Source organism: Sciurus carolinensis, chromosome 7 (assembly GCF_902686445.1).
Source record: "Sciurus carolinensis chromosome 7, mSciCar1.2, whole genome shotgun sequence".
Classification (NCBI taxonomy): domain Eukaryota; kingdom Metazoa; phylum Chordata; class Mammalia; order Rodentia; family Sciuridae; genus Sciurus; species Sciurus carolinensis.
Genome location: NC_062219.1, coordinates 103,281,952 through 103,304,097, shown reverse-complemented (window position 1 = coordinate 103,304,097; position 22,146 = coordinate 103,281,952). Strand labels below are relative to the sequence as shown.

The window sequence follows — 22,146 nt, the reverse complement described above, 5'->3', positions numbered from 1 at the left end:
CCCTGCTGCCTCTCCACAGGAAAGGCAAGCGAACGACAGAAGTTTCACTTACTACTTGTTTACTTACTGAAGCCGAAAAGAAAGCTGTATAAATGTGCTAAATTTGAAGTTGGAATCATGCTTATCTTACCTAGGTTCACCCCTTGACTTTTAGATGTTTTTTTCTGCCTTTGCAAAAAATTGATTTTGATTTATTATTTTTTTCTCATTTATATTTGATTTTCTTGATTTGGGGCTCTTTTGCTATTTTTCACTTGGGCAAGGCCCTGAGTCCAGTGCGCTGCGGAGAGAAGCTGCAGCCTCAGGGGGCGGAAGGCGCGTCCTGGGCTTCTAGACCTCGGGCGAGGACAGGCGGTCCTCCCATGCATTTCGGGGATCCTCCTTAGGGTCCGGGCTTGGCTGTGTATTTGGTAACAAGCTGACAAACCCACACGAATTTAGAGGGCGCGTTGTTGCAGCCAATGAGACACTGGTGCACGGATGATTGTCAGGCAGAATTAACCGGTGAAAATGCGCTTTGGGTGACGTGGGCCCGGCCCCCGAATTGGATTTTAAAACCTCGGTCCCGGGCTCCCCAGAACCTAACTGGTCGGGGCCAGGCGCGGTGTCTGTTGATACTGGATGACTCCGACGAGGAGGGCTGCCCCCGCCACCCACTATGTCAGAGGCAGATGAAAGCGAGCGGCAGGTGGAGACAACAAGCGCCAGCGAGCACCCACACCAAGCCACCCCCGAAGGCGAGTCTCTGGCTAGGACCAGGGCGCCACCGACACGGGTCAGAACGGCGCCCAGGCTGACCAGGCGAAGGGCGGCAGAGGCCAGGAGGACGCGGGGCAGGTGCTGTGGCGTTGTGACAGTTGTCGGTGGACTTTGGCGCAACCCCAGAGTCACCCGGGGGAGAGGATGCACGTCCCGAGGAGCGTGTGCACTCGCCCCGGGCCTAGCAAGGGCTCCATCCCTTCTCCGGTCCCTTCCCTTAGCCTTCCCTCCGTCCTCCCCTCCTTCACTCCTGCTGGGTACCGAGTCACTGTCAGATCAGGTCTCCGCCCCTGGAAGGCAGACCTCTGGGTACCAAGGAAAAAAGGGATAGACAGATGACGAGATGAGCGTTTTGTAAGAGGGATTTCAGACAAATTAATTTCCAGTGTGCGCAGTGCCCAGGGATGATGCCAAGGCGGGGTAACTTTGCTTTCCCTCTTCCCAGCCTGGGGACGCTGTGATCTTGTTCAGCTTTGTTTCTGTCAAGGAGTTGAGATCTCAGAAAGAAGGTTAGTGCAGATCTGTGAACATCTTTAAGGTAGAATGTGCCAGACTTGGGGTAGACCTTTGCTTTGGATAGTGGCTCTGCTTGTTATCCTTCTTGTGAGAGTTTTGGGAGCTGCATCTCTTCCTAAACTCCATCTAATTTCTAAGTTCACCTCTTCCTTGTAAAACTTGTCTCCATGATTCTCACAGACTTTTTCAGGAAATTGGTCATTGGTGACCTAAGCTGGGATACAGGCAGAAAGTACCCCAAAAGACTATTTTACCATATTTAGAGAGATTGTTGACTATGTTGTAGAAATGGATTCCAACACTAGAAATCAAGAGGGCTGGGGCTAAAGAGGAAGCCAGTGTGGAGAAGGTAAGCTGTGTACTCTATTAAGGGCCTCTGTGTATGGGATGTGATTCTAATGGAAGATTTCTGGATCATGTTTAGCTTGTCTGAACTACATATAGCCAAGTACACTGGGGAAAGCAGAGTTTAGGGACTTGCTCCTGTACAAATTAAATGAGGGAGTGAGAGGTATACGAACTGGAGTGGTCCAGGAAGGGGACAGTTGACATTTAATACCTATTTATGTCTCTGTTTGGGGGGACTGTGCTAAATGCTTCACATATGAGGATTAGAAAAGCATCCAGGTATGCTATGAAATAGATATTGACGTGCTATTTAAAGAGGAAGAAACAAAGACTCAGAGAAGAGTGTAAGGAACTAGAAGAGATCAATCACACAGAGGGTATGGGGGGGTGGAACAACCAGAATGCCAACCCCAGCAGCCCAGCTCCAGGCAGTGCTCTTAATCCCTGCTGCCTCACTCATGGAGGAAACATGCCTTAGATTGGGACTTCCATGACAGGAAGAAGGCTCACAGATAACAGATTTGTATGTGTTTGGGTAAACTGATTTCAGGTTTAGAGAAAATTGGGAGGACAGACTTGGGTAGAATATGGAGAGGATGGAATATTTATGTACCTATGGTAGAATCTTGTGACTCAAAGTGAAGGTAGAACTCCTGGGCAATGCTATTAAGAAATACCAATGTGAATTAGAGTGAGAGTCTGCTGGTTAGAACGTTAGAAATGCCAATGAGAATGAGAACCAGTTTCTCCTTTCTCCAAAAGAACTGCACTGACTTTAGCACTGAAAATCCCAAATCCCAGGAAACCCCATTGTCCCAGTTTTAGTGCCACAAGTCTCTTGTCCTGGGAAATCTTTTATTTGTGGTTTTAGCACTGAAAGCCCCCTTAGTCCTGAACAAATCTCCCTTTCTGTTGGAACAGGTACTACACTATAAGACACACAGGCTGAGTGGCCATAGATTGATCTAAGAAAGGCCATAGCCATGACAAAGGATCCTATTAAGAAAATCTTGGTGGGGGAGTCTGAACCCTAAAGCCACTAAAGAGAAGACAAAGGAGTACTTTGGCAAGTTTGGGGAGTTCTCTCCCCAGGGCGTGGTTTATGCTCTGCACCAGTCACCCAGAAACTGCTTTTTTCCTTCCTTCCTTCCTTGGCTGGTTGGCTGGCATTCTCCTCAGTAGGCTTCTTTTCTCCCCCTTCTGACCTTTAGGGGGACTGTCCTTCCTATGAGTTCTTTTTAGGATCTCTACCAGGAGGGGCATTGACCCTGAGCTCTACCTGTGATTCTGGATCAAGGATATTGAACTTTAAATGACTCCAAAGTCAAATAAAAGATGAGATTATGTTTTCATTGTCTTCTTTAAAGAGGAGGAAACTACAATATTCTGGAGGAGTGAAATAGCATCTGTGGAAGCAAGGTTAGGTGTCCCCATCTCCCACCTTTAGAGAATCAGCCCTTGGGTTAATGGGGCTCCCGCAGGGTAACCAATCATCCCAAGTTTAGCACTGAAAATACAGTGACCTGGGAAGCCCTTTCCTGGGATTGAAAGTTCCTGATTTTGGCAACGAATATGCAAGGTTGGAGGAAGAGTGAAAAAACCAACCATTATAGAGGGGCTGACAGCAACACTGTTTTTGGTGTTCAGTGAATATGGCATAGATTATACACCTTCTGGGATAGCTGTTGCCTAATTTTTCCTTGACCAATATTGACAACAGTGGTTTGCAGTTCATAATGGTTTTTCATCCATTATTGAATCACTCAGAATAATGGGCTTAAATATGTTGTAATCATTAAAATTGACAGTCTATCTTTGACTTTACTTGTGGATTAACTATTGTGTTCTGATGTTTTTATCATTATGGAACAGTTGACCATGTTTTCTAAGAAATCAGATAATGAAAATGAAAACAATTATAGTATCAACAAAAGTATGATCCCATCACAGAAACAGAAGACTAAAAAACTGTGGCATTGTAATAATATATGAAAGGACACATTTGGCTGTATTAGGGAAGTCAACCAAAACAGAGCATGCTGCATGGTAGGCAGAAACAAATTTGAAATCAGGCATGGGGGAGAAGTGAGTGTGAGAGCACATATGGAGACTGAATCTCACAAGCCAAGGATGAGAAAGGCAAATATTTCTAACCCAATCAAAAATACTTTTGGTTCCAGAAAGACACCAATGTTCAAAATTAACAGCTGCTGAATTAGCATGGGTGTACCACACAAACGGACATGCATAATTGTATTGCTCCTTGATTGGTCTAAAAAACTGAATAAAGTTACATTTCCTTATTCAGGAAGGGTTGCAACAAAAATGTCCTGTGGGTGAACAACAGGGCAAATTGATAATAGATGTATTGGCCCCTTATTGTGTAGAGCTGATTTTGTCACATCTCACCATCGATCATGCTTTATACAGTATATCCATTTCAAGTGCTGCATGCATTATTGCAATTTAAAATATTCCTTCTAACTTTTGGTATTTTGATTAGAAAAGTGAAATTTCAGATTGTCTTCTTGATTTCTATGAGGATTTTAATGAAACCACTGAAGTCATAAAATAAAATACTATTGATATTTTTAATACATACTATGCTTAGCTCATCTATTTGCATGTTTATCAGAGAGTGCTGGCATAAATTTTGGGAAATTGCATTCAAATCTGTAAAGTTCTTACCAAAGGAAATGGAAAGATCTTACCTGTTTAATATCCTATATATCTCGTATACAGCACTGTTAAAAAGGTGTGAAATTTCACTTACATATGATATTGACTTTTTAATGATTACTTTAATTTCCTCAAAAATGTGTGGAATTGCTTGATGAGATTTCTGACCTTATAGAAATAGATGTACCTACATGATGGCTATCATTGCTGCCCATCATGGAAAAGATGCTACAATGTTGGCTTAACATAAAGACCAAAGTATGGGAAAAGATGAATGTCCTTTGATTTGGAAACATATTGAGAATGAGAATTGAGGGAAGAATGATAGTAAAACATAAATTTACATGTTGTTTCTGCAAAACATTTTGGCGATCTTTGAAGAAGCCAGAAGGAGCCTAGAAAAGGATGGACTAACCTGAGTTGCTCATTGTCACAGATGGTTGAGACAGAAGCTCATACAATAGAAAATGATTCCTCCTTTAAGACTGCTTTGGAACTAAACAGCCCAGACAAAATAGGACTTTCTCAATTTCCTTACTAAGGCTATAATTTATTTGGAATACAACTCTGATTTCACCAGTTCAAATTACCTCTGGGCTTTAAAACCACTCTCCCTAAAAAAAAAAATGTTTAATTTATGATGACATTCACTGTGCTTTAGAGTGTTTAAAAATAATGGGCATGATAAAGACATGGATAGCCTCAATGATGGGTTTGTAATTGCAAAGGACCTGATTGACAAACAGCTATCTATTGAAGCAAGCCTGTGGATACAAAGTGGGTGGACATATTTACAGAAATGGAAACTTAATCCCAGTGTAAAACTTGCTGATGCTAGTAAGTAAGATCATAGGTCTTCCATGCTTGAACACTTTTGTTGAGGAAATATTTAGTCTTCCATAATGTCATCATGTTGAACTGACACTAGGAATCAGTGAAATGTGGTCTTGAGAAGAGTAGAGCTGTAGGTCAGAGTGAACTTCACATTTGACTGTATTCAGTTTTACCACAACATGAGAAAAGACAGATAATTTAAGGACTGTGATCAGTTCAGAGAAATTTTATTGGAAAAGGGGAAAGGCTAAAAATATTCTTCTGTATCTTGGGACAGAAAAAATATTGTTATTTGTATTAAATATAGAAAATATCTGTTTAGTCCTATTATATTCATGTTCTGTTTAGATGTTACTTTGATGTGTATATTTGTATTCATAATATCCATAGCATATTAGTATACCAATTATGTATCAAAACTAGAAATAAATTGTACATACAATGTGTATATGTATGTATATATATATATATTCATATATATATGCATAATACAGGAGATTTTAGGAGGACACCTCATATCCAAACTACAACAGATGGAGCTCAGACTAGATGTATGTATGTATATATATAAAATGTTTGTTCAGAGCATCCTTTACCGAAGAGCAGAATTTTAAATGATAAGTAGCCATATGGGATCTGAAAGAGAGAATTAAGAATCTGAAGTGGGCTTAAAAAAATCAATAAACCCCTTGCAACTTTTTGTTTTGTTTTGTTTTGTTTCTTTTTTCTTTTTTCTTTTTTTTTTTTTTTTTTTAGAATCAATCTCCCCAGAGTGCTTCTGGGAGAGCTGAGAAAAACTGAGTTTCTGAACATCTGACAATGAATCAGGCTCAGGATCCCAGAGCACTCACCAAGGTGTAAACATTCTGGGAAGACTTGCCTGATCAGTCAATCCATCAGGCGGGGCTCCTGACCTTGCACTCTCTTTCTTTGTTTCCACCTCTATACAACCTATGAAAACTTACATTACTGTTAGGTTTGGAGTTCTCAATTTGGGATCAACAAATCCAAAGGAGTCCATGATAGAAATCAGGAGATATGAAAACTTGAACCCTTAACTGAAATTTTACATTTCTTCGTTAGGAAAATAGGCAACCAACCAAAGCAGCATTAGTACCTGTATCTGTCATCAATATGAATCACAGGTATTCATATATTACAGATGTCTTAAAATATGGTTTATGTGTAGCACTACTTTGAAATCATGGTAATAATTAGACCTACCCATAGATCTGTCATCCTTAATATGTTCATAAAGAAGCACATCTATGACAGCACAAGATTTACATGTTACTAATTTGATCCCTGTATTTCAATAAAATTGGTTTCTTTTGCATTGCTATGTATTTTATTCTGTGCATTTCTCCAGAATGCCAAAGTGGTTGATATCATGTTGGAAGCTCAGTTTCTACTGTGGATCATGAATAGAAAGGCTTCCAGGCAGGCAGAAGTGAACAGACTTTGCTGCTGCCTTACTTTGTACTACAGTCTTACCATTAGCTGAAGTAGATGGCAGCTGATGACCTATGAGTTGAGAAAACATGGTCCCTTTGCCCAAGAATGATTGTTTCCACATGTCTGAGAATGTAGAATTCCCATGGTAGACAGAGTTGTTCTTTGAGGTTTAGGTGAAATGCCTTTAATAGGAATATCTTGAAGTGGTTTCCAGCTTCTGATACTTTAGTGGCAAGGTGGGAAGGATCTCAGAGCATCTAGTCTGAGCCCCATCTGTTGTGTCTCCCAAACCTCTATATTAATGCATACAGGAATATTCAGAAGTAAAATGATGAATTATGAGAACTGTAACCTAATCAGTCCATCCTCGTTTGAATGGACTGACTGGGAGGTAATTAGGCAGGAGTGGCTGGAGGTGGTGGGTCACTGGGTGGCATACCTTGGAAGGATGCATCTTCCCTGGTGCTCCACTCCTCTGCTTTCTTGATGCCAAAGGGGGAGCAACTTCCCTCTACCACAACCTTCCCCCATGGTGTGCCGCCTCATCTGGGGCCCAGAGCAACGGAGTTGGCCATCTATGAACTGAGACCTCTGAAACTGAGCCAAAATAAACTCTTCCTCCTCTAAGTTGTTCTTGTTGGGTATTTTGGACACAATGATGCAACATCTGACTAAAACACCATCTTGGTACTGAGATCCAGGGAAGTTATTTATCTAGATCACATTGTTGGAATAATGAGAGATTTCAAGAGGGTTTTATTTATTTAAAAAAAATTATGTATTTATAGATCAACCAGGGGTGATCTATTACCTTTTTAAATTTTTATTTTGAGACAGGGTCTTGCTAAGTTGCCAGGTTGGGCTCCCACTTGTGATCTTCCTGCCCAGCCTCCTGAGTAGCTGGGATTGTAGGTGAGGGCCAATGGGCTTGGGGAGGATTTTATTTTTATTCTGAAAAGAGAAAGGGAGTCTGAGGAGAGGGGGTAGGGGAGTGAGATAAGGATGGGCATAAAGGCAACGGGAAGGACATTGGCACAACTCAGAATCAAACTTGAGAATACCACTTCCTCCACACTCTAGTGTCTTGCCATCAACTCTCCCATGAATCTCTGGGGATCCCATTAGTTCCCTAGGACCAATAGACTTCTCATGAGTTAGATACAGTCACATTACTTCCCTGAAATACTTTGATGTGCAAGGACAGATTCAGTAAATTTCGCAAGATTTAATATGTATCTTAGCCTCTCTTCTTTCCTTCCTCAAATTCTGCTGTTATTCCAGCCCCACAGAATCCTAGAGCTGCTTGGGCTCCTAAAGGAAAAACCTTCCTCAAATCCCTGAAGGGCTGTGGATAAGCAAGAGGGTAAGAGTTACTGCATTCAGTCTAGAAGGCTAAATGGTGGAGTGAGATGAGTATTTACTGAGAAGCACAATTTCAAATCAATTTAAGGTTTATTCCTGGGACCGGACTATTCTGAACTAGAAAAGTTTTAAAGTGCTTTCCGGCTCTAGGATTCTTACTATTCCTCCTACATATTTAAACCCAGCAATTCCCGGTCTGAAGTGTAAAACCAGACTCTTGATCTCCCAAACACATTTTATGACCCAATAGATGATGTAATGAAATCAAACTTGGGTTCTTATTTTAGACATCTTAATCACTTCATCTCTTGAGCTTTAGCTCCTTCCACTGAAAATGGGGGCAATCTGCTAGACAGTGTATAAAATGCTTGGGTTTCATAAAGGTCCCTCGAATGATGAATGACCTTCTCTGTTAATCTTTCGCCCTCCGGGATCCTTGGGGCACCCAGGCAGGTTTCCTGCGAGTGCCTGCCAGTCTGGCAGGAGACAGCGGACTTCAACTGGAGACTCCAGGCGGGGATTTAAGCCTGGAAGACGTAGCAAATGACCGGGACCGGCCGCCGTCTGGGGTGTTACCGGAGCTCCGGGGCTGGGCTGCAACGGGCTCAGGCCAGGGAGGGAGGGGCGCAGCGCGTGCGCGAGGCAGGGAAGGCGGCGCCCGGAAGGAGCAGCTTTGGCTCGGAGTGAAGGCAGCTCGGAGGTAGGAAGGTGCTGGCGTAGAGGCTGCTTCCGGATCCCAGGTATGGCTCTTGCCAGCGTCTGGTCTTCTGCTTCTCTCTTTTCATCTACCGGGAGGGTTCAGGGCTGCAGCTCCACTGCGCATCCCACAGTGGAGATTTACCTGCCCTGGATTTTCTTGCAAAGGCACAGAAATAAAAGGGCCTTTGCTGACCGCTGCCCACATTTCCAATCCCTGCAGCAAACAAGGATGCGGAAGAGGTGGGGCGGGGCGGGGAGACTGGGAGGATTGTGTGGAGGGCGGGGTCTGCCCTCTTTGCGATGTTTTCTTTTCTCCTGGGAATTTCCTGAATTTCTGCTTTCTGGAGGCATTAAATCTCCTACCCATTCTGCCTTCTACCCTTCTGGAGCTGGGCTATTGGTTAGGGTGGTGGGATGAATTCATGGGCTCTTTCTGAATCGCTTGATAGGTCTTAACCTTCCCAGCACCACCCAGATTTCACTGGAAAATGTCATGTCCAAGGAGCCCAAGGATAGGTCATTGTTATATTATTAGCATGTGAAAATGCTTTGTATATAATAGTTTACAGAAAACCTCTTAGTTTTCCAAATTTTGGAGGACTTGGCGCTGGGAGGAAGGCATGGCCTTGTTACCTGGTTCTGTACGGCAGTGCAGTAAACCGTTTTGCTGCATTGCAGCACCCAAGATGCTTTCTGGCCTTTCACAAGTATTGAGGATGTCCTTTAAAACGGGAGCATGTGAGCTTGTGATGGGCTGCCCCGGGCCATGCCTCATCCTTTTTATGTTAACACAGCCTCTGGCTTTAATGTGTGCTTGGCTCTGCCATGGAAAAGGAGCGAGAGGGGGTGCTTATTGTTTGTCCAAATTTTTTCCTTAAGAAAAACTTTTTGCAAGGATTAGGAATTGATTTATTTTGCCTCCTTAGAATAGCACTCAGTTCACTAAGGAGATGAAGGAGCAGTTTGATTCCTGGCAATATAGCTAAATGTGGGGGTAGGGAGCAGATCAATTACAGGTTATCAGACAGAAGCTGATCATTTGACCCATTCATTCATTCTTAGCACCTACCTTGTGCAGGGCAGTGTGCTTGGTGCTGTAAAAACAAAGAAGTGAACCTGGGTTTGCCCTCAAGGAAAGAAAAGAATAGTGGCTTCCAATGCTTGGAGAGGGTGTGTGGGCAGGGAAGAGGGGGGACATGAAAAGAGGAAGAGGATCCCAACCTAAGGAACTCTACACCAGATAAATGTGAATGTGTCCCCAAGAGAGGGTCACAGGAACGGCTGGGGGATGAAGCCTTTCACATTGCTGCTTGGCTTTAGGAGAAAATTAAATCCTCAAATTACTACTACCTGATGATGAATGATCTCTCTCATGAGCTTCTGATCTGAAGTAGGAGTATTTTCCTGACTCAGAATATAAAAACAAGTTCCATTATTCCTGGCTACCTCCCTCCTTCCCCTCCACACCAGCTGCTACTGTAGCGTTCTTTGTCTCAGGGAAGAGCATCAAGGCCTGTCACCCCTACTTCTCCCAATAGTTTAAGCCAGAGACCTAGGGGCTGAGTCATTCTGACTCATCCCTGCCTCTCCCACCCCACATCCAGGCCTGTGGATTCTACCTCCTTCACCTCTCTTAAGTTCATCCGGTTCACTTCATCTAAGCCATTTTTTTAGGCCAGGTTACCATCATCAACTAAGTTCTTGCTTAGTTTACTGCGGCCATCTCTCAGCTTTACTTTAATTTATCTTCCATTGCCATTGCTGGAGTTTAAATCTGATTGTGAGACTCACTTCATTAATCACTCACTGCCCTTAGGACAGAAGGCAGACTCCCTTTGAGAGTTCCGTATTTCTTGTCAGGCCCTCTCTTTTCACAGATAATATTCATTTCTTTTTATTTTGAGATCTTGTCATGCTGTTCTCACACCAGGAAACTTTTTAAGAAATTATTTATTTTTAAACTTTTTACAGACTGCGTTTTGATTCATTGTACACAAATGAGGTACATCATTTCATTTCTATGGTTGTACACGATGTGGATTCATACCATTCGTGTAATCATACATGTACACAGGGTAATGATGTCTGTCTCATTCCACCATTTTTCATACCCCCTCCCTCTCATTTCCCTCTATGTAATCTAAAATTCCTCCATTCTTCTCTCATCCTCCAACTCCCCACCCCCATTATATATCATCATCCACTTCTCAGAGAAAACATTTGGCCTTTGGTTTTTTGGAATTGGTTTATTTCACTTAGCGTGATAATCTCCAATTCCATCCATTTATCTGAAAATGCCATAATATTATTATTCTTTATGACTGAATAATATTCCATTGTGTGTATATGCCATGGTTTCTTTATCCATTTATCTGTTGAAGGGCATCTAGGTTGGTTCCACAATCTAGCTATTGTGAATTGAGCTTCTGTAAACATTGATGTGACTACATTACTGTAGTATGCTAATTTCAAATCCTTTGTGTATAAACCGAGGCGTGGGATAACAGAGTCAAAAGGTGGTTCCATTCCAGGTTTTCTGAGGATTCTCCACACTGCTTACCAGAGTGGCTACACCAATTTGCAACTCCACCAGCAATGTACAAGTGTGCCTTTTCCCCCACATCCATGCCAACATCTATTTTTGTTTATGTTCTTGATAATAGCCATTCTAATTAGAGTAAGATGAAATCCTAGAGTTGTTTTAATTTGCATTTCTCTAATTAGTAGAGATGTTGAACACTTTTTCATTTATTTATTAATTGCCTGTGTGTCTTCTGTAAAATGTCCAGTTCCTTGGCCCATTTATTGATTGGGTTCTTTGTATTTTTGGTGTAAAGTTTTGTAAGTTTGTTATAAATTTTGGAGATTAGTGCTCTACCTGAAGTGTGTGTGGAAAAGATTTTCTCCCACTCTCTAGGCTCTCTCTTCACATTCTTGATTGTATCCCTTGCTGAGAAAGCTTTTTAGTTTGAGTTCATTCCATTTATTGATTCTTGCTTTGATTTCTTGTGCTTTGGGAGTCTTGTTGAGGAAGTGTGGTCCTAAGCCAACATGATGAAGAGTTGGGCCTACTTTGTCTTCTATTTGGTACAGGGTCTGTGGTCTGATTCCTGTGTCCTTGATCCATTTTGAGTTGAGTTTTGTGCAGGGTGAGAGATAGAGGTTTAATTTCATTTTACTGCATGAATTTCCAGTTTTCCCAGCACCATTTGTTGAACAGGCTATCTTTTCCCCATTGTATGTTTTTGTCTCCTTTGCCTAGTATGAGGTGACTGTATTTATGTGGTTTTGTCTCTGTGTCTTCTATTCTGTACCATTGGTCTGCCTGTGTATTTTGGTGCCAGTACCATGACATTTTTGTTACTATTGCTCTGTAGTACAGTTTTAATGTCGCATGTTGTGATACCTCCTGTTTCACTTTTTCTACTCAGGATTGTTTTGGCTATTCGAGGTCTCATGTTCTTCCAGATGAAGTTCATGATTGCTTTCTCTATTTCTATGAGGAATGTCATTGGGATTTTAATTGGATTTGCATTGAATCTGTATAGTGCCTTTAGTAGAATGGCCATTTTGACAATGTTAATTCTGCCTATCCAAGAACATGGGAGATCTTTCCATCTTCTAAGGTTTTCTTCAATTTCTTTCTTTAATATTCTGTAGTTTTCATTGTATAGGTCTTTCACCTCTTTTGTCAGATTAATTCCCAAGTATTTTATTTTTTTTTTTGAGGCTATTGTGAATGGAGTAGTTTTCCTAATTTCTCTTTCAGAGGATTCATCACTTATGAATAGAAATGCATTAGATTTACATGTATTGATTTTATATCCTGCTACTTTGCTGATTTCATTTATTCTAGAAGTTTTCTAGTGGAGTTTTTTGGATCTTCTAAATATAGGATCATGTCATCAGCAAATAGAGACAACTTATGTTCTTCTTTTCCTATTTGTATCCCTTTAATTATTTGATCTGTCTAATTGCTCTGGCAAGTGTTTCAAGGACGATGTTAAATAGAAGTGGTGAAAGAGGGCATCCCTATCTTTTTCCAGTTTTTAGGGGGAATGCTTTCAGTTTTTCTCCATTAAGAATGGTGTTGGCTGTGGGCTTAGCATAGATAGCCTTTACAATATTGAGGTATGTTCCTATTATTCCTATTTTTTCTAGTGTTTTAAGCATGAAGGAGTGCTGTATTTTATACACCAGGAAACTTTTGCACATGTTCCTTCTTCTGCCTGGAGCACCTCTTCATCCTACTCTCCCCAAGGTGCCATCTGGTACCTTGCATCCTCTGGGCATCTTTCTCTAGGCCCCCTAGCCGTGTCAGATGCCTGCCCTCTTAAGGTTCATTTAGCATCTCCCTCTTTTTGCTGTGCTATACTCTAGGTCCTGGAGGACTAAAGCCCTGCCTGAGGGCTTCTTATTGCTCCCAACTGCTTTGCACAAAGAAGATACTCAATAGATAGCTGTCAACTGGAAATGAGTTAAAATAGTAGTTGTGATATGGCATGAGTCATATGAAAAATTCACCCTACCTCAGTTTTCTTAGCATGCTGAAGTAGTAATGGACTTATGTACATCAAACTGGAAAATAGGTGTAAGAGTGAAAGAGAAGAATAAATATTATTAGAGCAGCTAATATTTGTTTTTAGATGTATTTTTTATTTTAATCAACCCATAGTAATTGTGCATATTTATGGGTCACAATGGAATTTCAATACATGTATAAACACATAATAATTGTATATATTATGGGTGTGGCCTTTCAGTAATTCTCACAATAACCCTGTGAGTTAGGTATTTTTATTATCCTTATTTAAAAGATGGAGAAACTGAGTCACAGAGCGATTAAGGAACATATCAGTTTTACACAGCTAATATGTAAGGGTATAAATTTAAAGCCAAATGTACATTGTAATATGTAATATGATTGGCTCCTTTCATAGTAGTAAATAGGATTGGTTGTGAGATGCTCATAGGGATGAAGAAACTGAGTCACTAGAGGGAAGACAGTGTACTCTGGTCATGACTTTAAGATTGTAGGCCAAGCACGAGATTGATCCATAATCAAAAATTCTGAAGAGCATCAGCTTTGTTTGCACACTCATCCAGCTAACTTAGTTCTCAGAGGTGTTGTTGCATAGTGGTTAGAAGTGAGACTTTCTTGAATCTGAAATCTTGGCTCTGCTCTGTGGCCTTCAGGCATTGCTTGCCTTTTCTATGCTTCAGTTTCCTTATCTGGAAAATGGGGATAATAGTGTAGCATTCAACCATAGGGTTGTGGCGATAATTACATGACATGATATATGTGAGACCTTAGGTGCAATCACATGTTAATTGCTCACAACATTATTGTTATTGCTAGTTTATACATCATTTAGTCAGCAAAGGTTTTTGAACCCAGGGCCTTCCTACCTGTCACATCCCAGTGTGCCACCTCCTGGGCACTTCTTGTAGGTGCTGAGGGCTTTTCATTGCCATCTTCTGCTCCCACGTCCCTCTGCAGACCCTCCCTCGCAGTAAGTTCTGAATGACTCTCTGAGATAAGCTCAACACTTCTTTTCTGTTCTTCTAAGTCAGTTTATTGTCAGTTAGTAGAGGGAATAAAAGACTCGCAGTGAGAAACTTTGAAAAAATACATAAGAAATCCCGCATATCACTCCTTCTATTTACAAAGCTAATTATTTTCCCCATGGAAGAAATGTAGATGTAAGAAAGTTCAGATATAAAAGCACCACCAGGATTCTTAGAATTTAAAAAAGCGTAAGAACTTCAGAGCTCCTCTCATTTGTTTCTCACACTTGGAGGACTTGGGGGAAGGAAAGAGCATGGTCTCAGGACCAACAGCCAGCAAGTGACCAGACCCACATCTCTAACCTGTGACCAGTACACTTTCTATAGCATCTTAAAGAATGGAGAAACCAGGCACCAGGGTTCATGCCTGTAATCCCGGTGACTCAGGAGACTGAGGCAGGAGGATAACAAGTTTGAGCCAGCCTCAGCAACTTAGTGAGGCCCTGAGCAACTTAGCAAGACCCTGTCTCAAAATAAAACACAGAAAGGTGTTGGGGAAGGGACTCAGTAGGTTAAGCACTCCTGGGGTTCAATTCCCAGTACCAAAAAAAAGGGTGGGCAGGGTCTCCAGGGGACTTCTCACCCCTGGATATGCTTGACTGGTGCTGTGATGCATGATAGGATGTCATTGTCATTCAGTTAACTTTGTGCCCGGCCTTCACCTTCATTTATCGTTTAGTGATTTGTCATCACTGAAGTGTGGATGTCTTTGCCACCACAGAACTGTCTAGTGATACAGCACATGTTTAAAGTGAATCTCTGGTTCAGTCACTAAGCAAACACCCATGTGCTATGCATGGGTGTCCCCCTTTTCTGTTCTGCAGTGTGGAGAGCATGGAAGGATGAATGTCTGCACAAATATGAAAGAATTGTATGATGGAGTTTCAGAAGCATTTAGAGGAAGAAGAAGCTAGAATGGTTAAGGGGTTCCAGGGTAGTTAAGGGCAGAGGTCAGGGAGAAGGTGTAGAGTGTGTTTGAGGTCCTGTAGGTGGAGGAGAGAGAGGGCATTGTAGACATTGTAGACATGGAGGTAGATTGTAGTGTTTCCCTGCATCAGGAGACCCATCTTGCAGAGTAGAAGCCTTATAACAAGTAGAAAGCCCAAAATAGCTGAGGGTATAACTTGAAGACAGGCATAGGAGAGTCAACCTCCAGTGTCCCCCAAGTATGCCAGAGAGAGAGGGTAGCAGGACAGTGGTGTGTGTTGGTAGTAGGCTTGACCCTTTAGGGACCATAGAAATTAATTTCTATGATTCTGTGGGATGCCTTTCATTTTACTATGTATTTGTTCCCCAGAACTCTTTATTTTGCATCATTTATCCCTTCTTCCTTGCTTTAGAATCACAGCCTCACCAATGGACCTGATTGGTTTTGGTTATGCAGCCCTTGTGACATTTGGAAGCATTTTAGGATATAAGCGGAGAGGTAAGACTAAAACAAATTTTTCATCAAAGGAATTTACTGGGGAAATGCTGATTTTGCTAGGCTCATCTGATGGTCTGCTAGCAAGACAAGAAATTAATGATATCTGAGAGGGAGCTGAGGACCAGGATGTCATGGAAGGGATTCACAGAGGAAAGGGTTCCGTGGGACTGAGCATGACAGAGCATGCCAACGTGGGGCTCTCACCTGCCATTATGAATTGCATAGTTAATTGATTTAACCTTCAGCGCTTACTTATTATTAAATAAAGTTTCTTGTGTTTTACATAATTGTGTCAAAAACTGAGTTATATTGCTATGAGTTGCAAAGGAAAAGATTTGTTCAGAACTAAGATATAATATCCAAAGTCACCTCTTCATCTGTATCTAAAAGAGGAAGAAGAGACCACTTGATTACTTAAAGGGTTTTCATGGAGAAAAGTGAAATGTCAAGATTTTATATTTTACTTTGTTCTAAGTAGATACATGTACAGTCATGGTGTCTTGTGTTTCTGTTTTTTATATTTTAGTGAATTTTTTAAAAATAAAGTTGTATTTCAAAGGGTGTTAAACTTGTGACATTGGTATATTTGAATTTGCGTGAAAATGCTAAATCTACACAGTTGGAAGTTAGGAACTTCCTCCCTTAGAGGTGTCTCAGAAACCACAGTCAGAAGAACAATTCTGTTTCATAGCAGAGCAGCTAGCAGATTAGAATAGATTCCCTTCTAAGATTCCTTACAGATTGTAATTCACCTTACATTTTTGTTTGTTGTTTCTCTCTGAATATGTGTATTGTAGATATCTTTGGAAGGACAAACAATGATGCCACCAAAGTGATACCTGCCAATAACTACTCGAGAGTTGATGTTTTATTAACTACTTCAGAGGAGTCAGTGTAAAACCCTGATAGTATTGTTATTGAAGAAACAATTTTTTTTTTGTCAAAGACATATCTGAAGAATTTCTATTATAGAACAGAAAAGAACATCTAAACATTTTAATTATTTATTTATTTTTGCTATCAAGAATTGAACCCAGGGTGTTTAACCACTGAACTACTTCTCAGCCCTTTTTTTATTTTGAGATAGGGTCTTCTAAGTTGCTTAAGGCCTCACTAAGTTACTGAGGCTGGCATTGAACTTGTAACCCTCCTGCTTCAGCCTCCCAAGTTGCTGGGATTACAGGTGTGCACCACTGTGCCAGTCTTAAATATTATTTTTGCTTGCCTTTTTTAGGGATGTGAAGAATTGTGTGTGTGTGTGTGTGTGTGTGTATGCAAGCACGTGTGCACATATGTGCATTTCCTGCAGTGGTTCTTATGCCTGGCTAAACATCTGAATTCCCTATGAATATTTAAAAAATAGAAATACCTCAGCTCTACCCCCATGGATTCTAATTCAACAGATTCTAAATGAAAGCAAGTTCTGTGAAGCAAGGATCTTGTGTGCCTTGATCACAGTGTCACCAGCATGACCTCCCTGCCCAATGCACAGGAAGTGTTTAGTATTTATCATGGTGTCCTGGGCTGGAGACTAGCTGGCTGGGTCAGCGCCCTGCATCTTCCCCTTTCTTGGTGTAGTCGCCTCTGATATGAATTCTGACATCTTAGGGCTTAATGATTTGTTAATTATTCAGGACAAAACCATTGCCTGGTTTGCATAGCACTTCTCTCTTTACCTCTGTGAGCTAAAAATATCTTTGGACTCATTTTCCATTATCACAACTTCATAGTAAAAATGTGCATCCAAGAGAAAAAAAAGCAGCGTGGGGAGAAGAGGACATCAAAGTGAAGTGACTGCCCAAGATCATGCAATCAGGTCAACACCAGTACTACAGTGCAGGCTTTCTTTATTCCTTCCAGGGACCCCTGACCCCTGCATTACCCTGTGTTCAGAGTTCCTCTGCCTTGTGTTTTGGGGTTCAGCATCACTGTCTCTGAAGAGGCCCATACTTAATTTGACTCTGCCCAGTTAAGATGCTCAAGTAGGAACATGTTTGAAGGTACCTGTGTTGCACCTGAGCTGACAAATGAATTCCTTTCACTTTGAGATTCTCTTTGTGAGCCCATACTTTTCTTCCTAGGTGGTGTTCCATCTTTGATTGCTGGTCTTTTTGTTGGATTTTTGGCGGGCTATGGAGCTTACCGTGTCTCCATCGACAAACGAGATGTTAAACTATCGCTGTGTAAGTATGGCACTTTCCCCCCCAGTCACAGAGCATCAAACCTTGGAGTGGCCTGCTTGATACCCTGTGCTAGGTTTACTAGAAAATATATTGTCAGGTGTTGAGTGGCTACACACTGTGTCGAGACTGAACATAACCCTTGTTCCTTTCTAGACAGACCTGATCAAAAATAATGGTACTGTACCTTGCCTTCTGACTCAGTTTTCTGTAAAACTTGTTACTAGAAATACTAGAAAAATTAAATAAGAAAAAGAAAGGAAGTGTTCCTAGGTTTTCTGCTAATTCTCCTAAATACATATTAAGAATGTTTTTTTATGTTGCTGTGAAAATGTCTAAAAAGAGACAGCCTTGTATTATTTTATTTAATTCACAAACAGTTCTGATTTTGTTCTTCCTTAGGAAAGCAGGACTGACCGCTTCTTAGCTTTTTTGTTTATTGGCCTTAGTGAAAGAATGTCCACAGAAAAAATGGAAACCTGAATATTTAAGCCCCTGGGATACTTGACTTTCTTTTGTCTAGCTGGAAAGAGAAATACAGCAAAGTTCTAGAAAACTTCACCAAGAAAATTGTCTTTATTTGATTTATTCAAAATGCCATGGCGAGTATGGAGGAAAATATAAATAAAAACAAAATTTTATTTTGTTTATATTTGAAGAAGAAAAAAGACATTAGTTGGGATTTTCTTCCCTTATTTTATTTCCTTTATTTTTTTCTTCCATTATTTTAAATACAGAGTGGGGATATTTCTAATAATGAAGATTGTGTCAGAAGCTGAATCTGTATTAGCAGGGTATAGATATATTGGACCTTTTTTTCATATACACTTAAGTAATTCTCATGTTTACTCTCAATCATATTTTATAAGAATATGTGATTTTTCTTTGAAAGCTGTTCTTAAGTTGTTTTATTGACATCCTGAAGTCTCACACAGAAACATCCTTCCCTCCCATTGGTTCAGCTCCTAACCTGATGCTTCTGCATATAATTTTATAACTTAGTCTCCAGGCATTAAATCTCCCAAATGGAATGCTACAAAGAAAACAGTCCACCTTCTAGTATTAGTTTATAATCAGATCTTTTAAAAGAAACACTGGTTATTTTCCTTACGTTTAATTAACCAGCATTTATTCAGTAGCTCCTGTGGGTTCAAGTATGTCTGTTGCCTTGTGTTTTTGAGGAAAGTTGAATAAGACATAGTCCTAGCCTTTGAGGAGTGTCCTGTGAATGGAAATTTAGGTTAGAAAAAAAATTTGAAGATATTTCAGGAATGGATCTTAACATGTTTATTTACTCAAATTTTTGATGGACTGTTTTATAAAGCATTTTAATAGAGGCCTTTATTTTTTCAAGAAATAGCAACTCAGTGCTTATACATTATAGTTGTTATATTGAAAACTTTGAAACAATATTGTTTTCCTTTTTTTTTTTTAATTTTTAAAATTTTTTTGTCCACAAGCAAGTACCGATAATGTGTTTGAAACTAGTTCATGGATTGGTTTGATTTTCAGTTACAGCTTTCTTCCTGGCCACCATAATGGGTGTGAGGTTTAAGCGTTCTAAGAAAGTAATGCCTGCTGGACTGGTTGCAGGTTTAAGGTAAGAAGAACTATTTTGAACTATACTTTCCTCTGCCATCATTTTGAAGGGCTGATTTTTGTTCAAAATCAATTTTAATTTGAAAAGTCAAAGTAGTTTCTATTACAGTGAGCATGACTGGAAAAACCTTAAACCATGGTGAAATTAGTTACTTTTTGGCACTGATGTTCACATGGGCATTCTTCCCAGCAGCACTTAGTGTCACTGTTATTTGATCACACATACACAGTTACCTTTTCTGTAATTCAGAACTAAATTCAGCCTTATTTCCCCACAAGATTCACCCTCCTAAAGTAGTAAGTTTTTTCATTCTCTTTTAGAGAATCGGACAGTGATAGTGTGATGCAGTTTATTTTGAATTTTTAAAGGGAGATTAATTTTAGTATTTTTTAAAAAGACAGGTTGAGGAGTCCCAAATTTTTTAATTTGATCTGGTAATTCTGTCCATGAGTTGAAGCATATTACCAAATAAAAATTTAGAGATAATATTTTTTCATTCCTCCTAGAAGCTGCCTAGGAGTGTTAAAAGCCATAAACATGTCCATTCCCTTCGATATGCATTTTCGCTCTTGAGAATTTATTTCAAAGAAGTGAGATGTACACAAAGATTGATTGTTCATTGAAACTTTAATTCTAATGAAAAATATGTTAAACTCAGAAATTAGGAACAGCCTAAAAATTCATAGGTAAGGAAATATTTCAATAAATATTTTGCGCATTTAATGGAGTATTGAGTAGGCATTTGTACATCATGTTTTCAAAACCTATTTATTGGCATTAGAAAATCTTGATGACATAATAAGATATAAAAATAGGATCAAAATCCACAGAGCATAATGTGACCTATTCTTTAAAATGTCTGTGTGTAAACAAAACAAGATAAGAAGGAAACACCTCTGACTATTAGTAGTGTTTTTCTCTGGGTCATAGCATAGTGAATAACTTCCATATTATTCTTTCCACTTTTCTGTAGAATTTTCTAGTGTAGCAATGTGTTATGTTTCTAGGGAGGGGAAAATTTGATTACAAAGGACTGCTTTCCAGTTATAAAAATGACGCTTGGTGTTAGAAAGAGTCAGTAGTAGGGCTTACTAACAAGAGGACAAGACCCAGATAGTGGAAAGTAGCTGAGATTGTCACAGTTGCCCCCCTCCAGTTGCTCCTTGATTATTTTTCCAAGTTGCTTTACTTTACTTGACTAGCTGTTGAAGGTTTTTGTTTCTTCCCAGATCTTTCTTTCATAAACCCTCATGACAGACTTTTGGAACAGCAAGTTCTTATTTTTCTCATTCATTCAGTGAACATTTTTATGTCCTGTCTGGGAAGTTAGAACCCAGGATGATGTGTTCTCCCTGTTCCAAGGAGAGGAGCTGGGAGAAAGCCCTAGAAGCCAAGGCTTAGTAATGTGTCTGCACATAGCATATGACCTTTCTATCTTTGCCAGGTAAAAATGACCTCCCTTTGCCTCTATTTTATTTTAATTCAGCCTCATGATGATCCTGAGACTTGTCTTACTGTTGCTGTGAGCATCCAGAAGACTGAAAACTAAATTCCTATCATTCTACTGTAATGGGCAGAGTCTATACTTTATACTTAAAAGAAAAATTTCAATATAGAATGTCGAGTCTCTTATTTTATGTCAAAAGCAAAAGTAATACTGTCTCCTCTAAGGTGAACAACAGTTTGACATTTTTTTTGTTTTTGTTTTTATTTTTAACAGCAAAAGCTTAAACTGTTTCTAATTGTCAAGCAATATTTTCATTAAAGTTGATCAATGAATCCTGATATACTCTTTTCATATGCTGTGGCTATTTTTATATATGTGGTATTGTTTTTGACAGTTCCAAATACTAATGACTTAAGTAAGTTTAAATTAAACTACAACTTACCCAATAAAGGAATTCCTTATGTAGACTTCACAGAATACTAACATAGCTGTTTGTTACTTGTGTTATATCAGAAATTTTATTTTTTTCCATTTTAATTGCTTTGCTGCCAATGTTATTTTTCCTTTAAAAGAATTCCTTTGTCAACATTCTCAAACAGAATGTATCAGTATTCAAATGAAAAAATAAAAATGTCTTAAACCAGTTTCTTTCGTTTTGGTGTCTTGATAGATTCAAATCATCTTTGACATTTAAATGTTCATTTATTAGTGAAAGGGATTGGGAAAAGGGGTTATTTAAGCCAACATTCTGTACTTCCTTAGGAACAGAACTTCTTTCTCCCTCAAACAATAATAACACTGAAAAAAAAAAGTGATATTTATTTCCCCCTCAAATCACCACCTCAAATTTGGACATGGTTATAACTTTTAATGTCCAAGGCACTTTTGGGAGACGTAAATCCCAGCCTAGACCTACTGCCGGGTAATGTGCTCTATGGGAGGTCACTCCCTGTCTCTGGGAATCAATACCTCATCCTCAAAGAGGACTTTTACTTAATGGTCAACAAGACCCCTCAGAGGCCTAAAAGCCTGCTATTTTAGTCCTGTCGGTTTCCATACCCTTTGTTTAAGTGAGGGTGTGCAGAGTCCTCAGTCCATAGCAGCAGAATAGATCTGGTTGTGTTAGGTTGGTTTCCTTTGACAGTTGACTTTCGTGTAGGTTGTTAAACTTTCAGTGACAAGGAATTCAATTAAGGAAAAAAAAAAAACCCTATTGGTTGAACCAAAAAGAAAACCTAAACAAAAGTCCTTGATATACTTTAAAAAAGAACCC

General features: G+C 39.9%; 1 protein-coding gene across 2 annotated transcripts; it reads left to right on the top strand.

Annotated features, from left to right (window-relative positions):
- Positions 1–615: 615 nt before the first annotated feature.
- Positions 616–21,517, top strand: Tmem14a (transmembrane protein 14A). Of its 2 annotated transcripts, none has more exons than XM_047558626.1 (5): positions 616–837; positions 15,561–15,646; positions 17,728–17,829; positions 19,339–19,426; positions 20,913–21,517. In XM_047558626.1, the coding sequence occupies exons 1-5, from the start codon at positions 659–661 to the stop codon at positions 20,950–20,952; spliced, it is 495 nt and encodes a 164-aa protein (XP_047414582.1). In that variant the 5' UTR covers positions 616–658; the 3' UTR covers positions 20,953–21,517. The 2 variants fall into 2 exon arrangements, with proteins under 2 accessions (XP_047414582.1, XP_047414583.1); XM_047558627.1 differs by lacking the exon at positions 616–837 and adding an exon at positions 8,565–8,693.
- Positions 21,518–22,146: the final 629 nt, after the last annotated feature.

What these genes read in the sequence shown, in the direction of transcription:
- Tmem14a (XM_047558626.1), top strand. Translation starts at nt 659, where the DNA reads ATGTCAGAGGCAGATGAAAGCGAGCGGCAGGTGGAGACAACAAGCGCC. An exon ending in GCCAGGAGGACGCGGGGCAG is followed by an intron (nt 838 to 15,560) that starts GTGCTGTGGCGT and finishes TCCTTGCTTTAG; the next exon opens with AATCACAGCCTCACCAATGG. An exon ending in AGATGTTAAACTATCGCTGT is followed by an intron (nt 17,830 to 19,338) that starts GTAAGTATGGCA and finishes TTTGATTTTCAG; the next exon opens with TTACAGCTTTCTTCCTGGCC.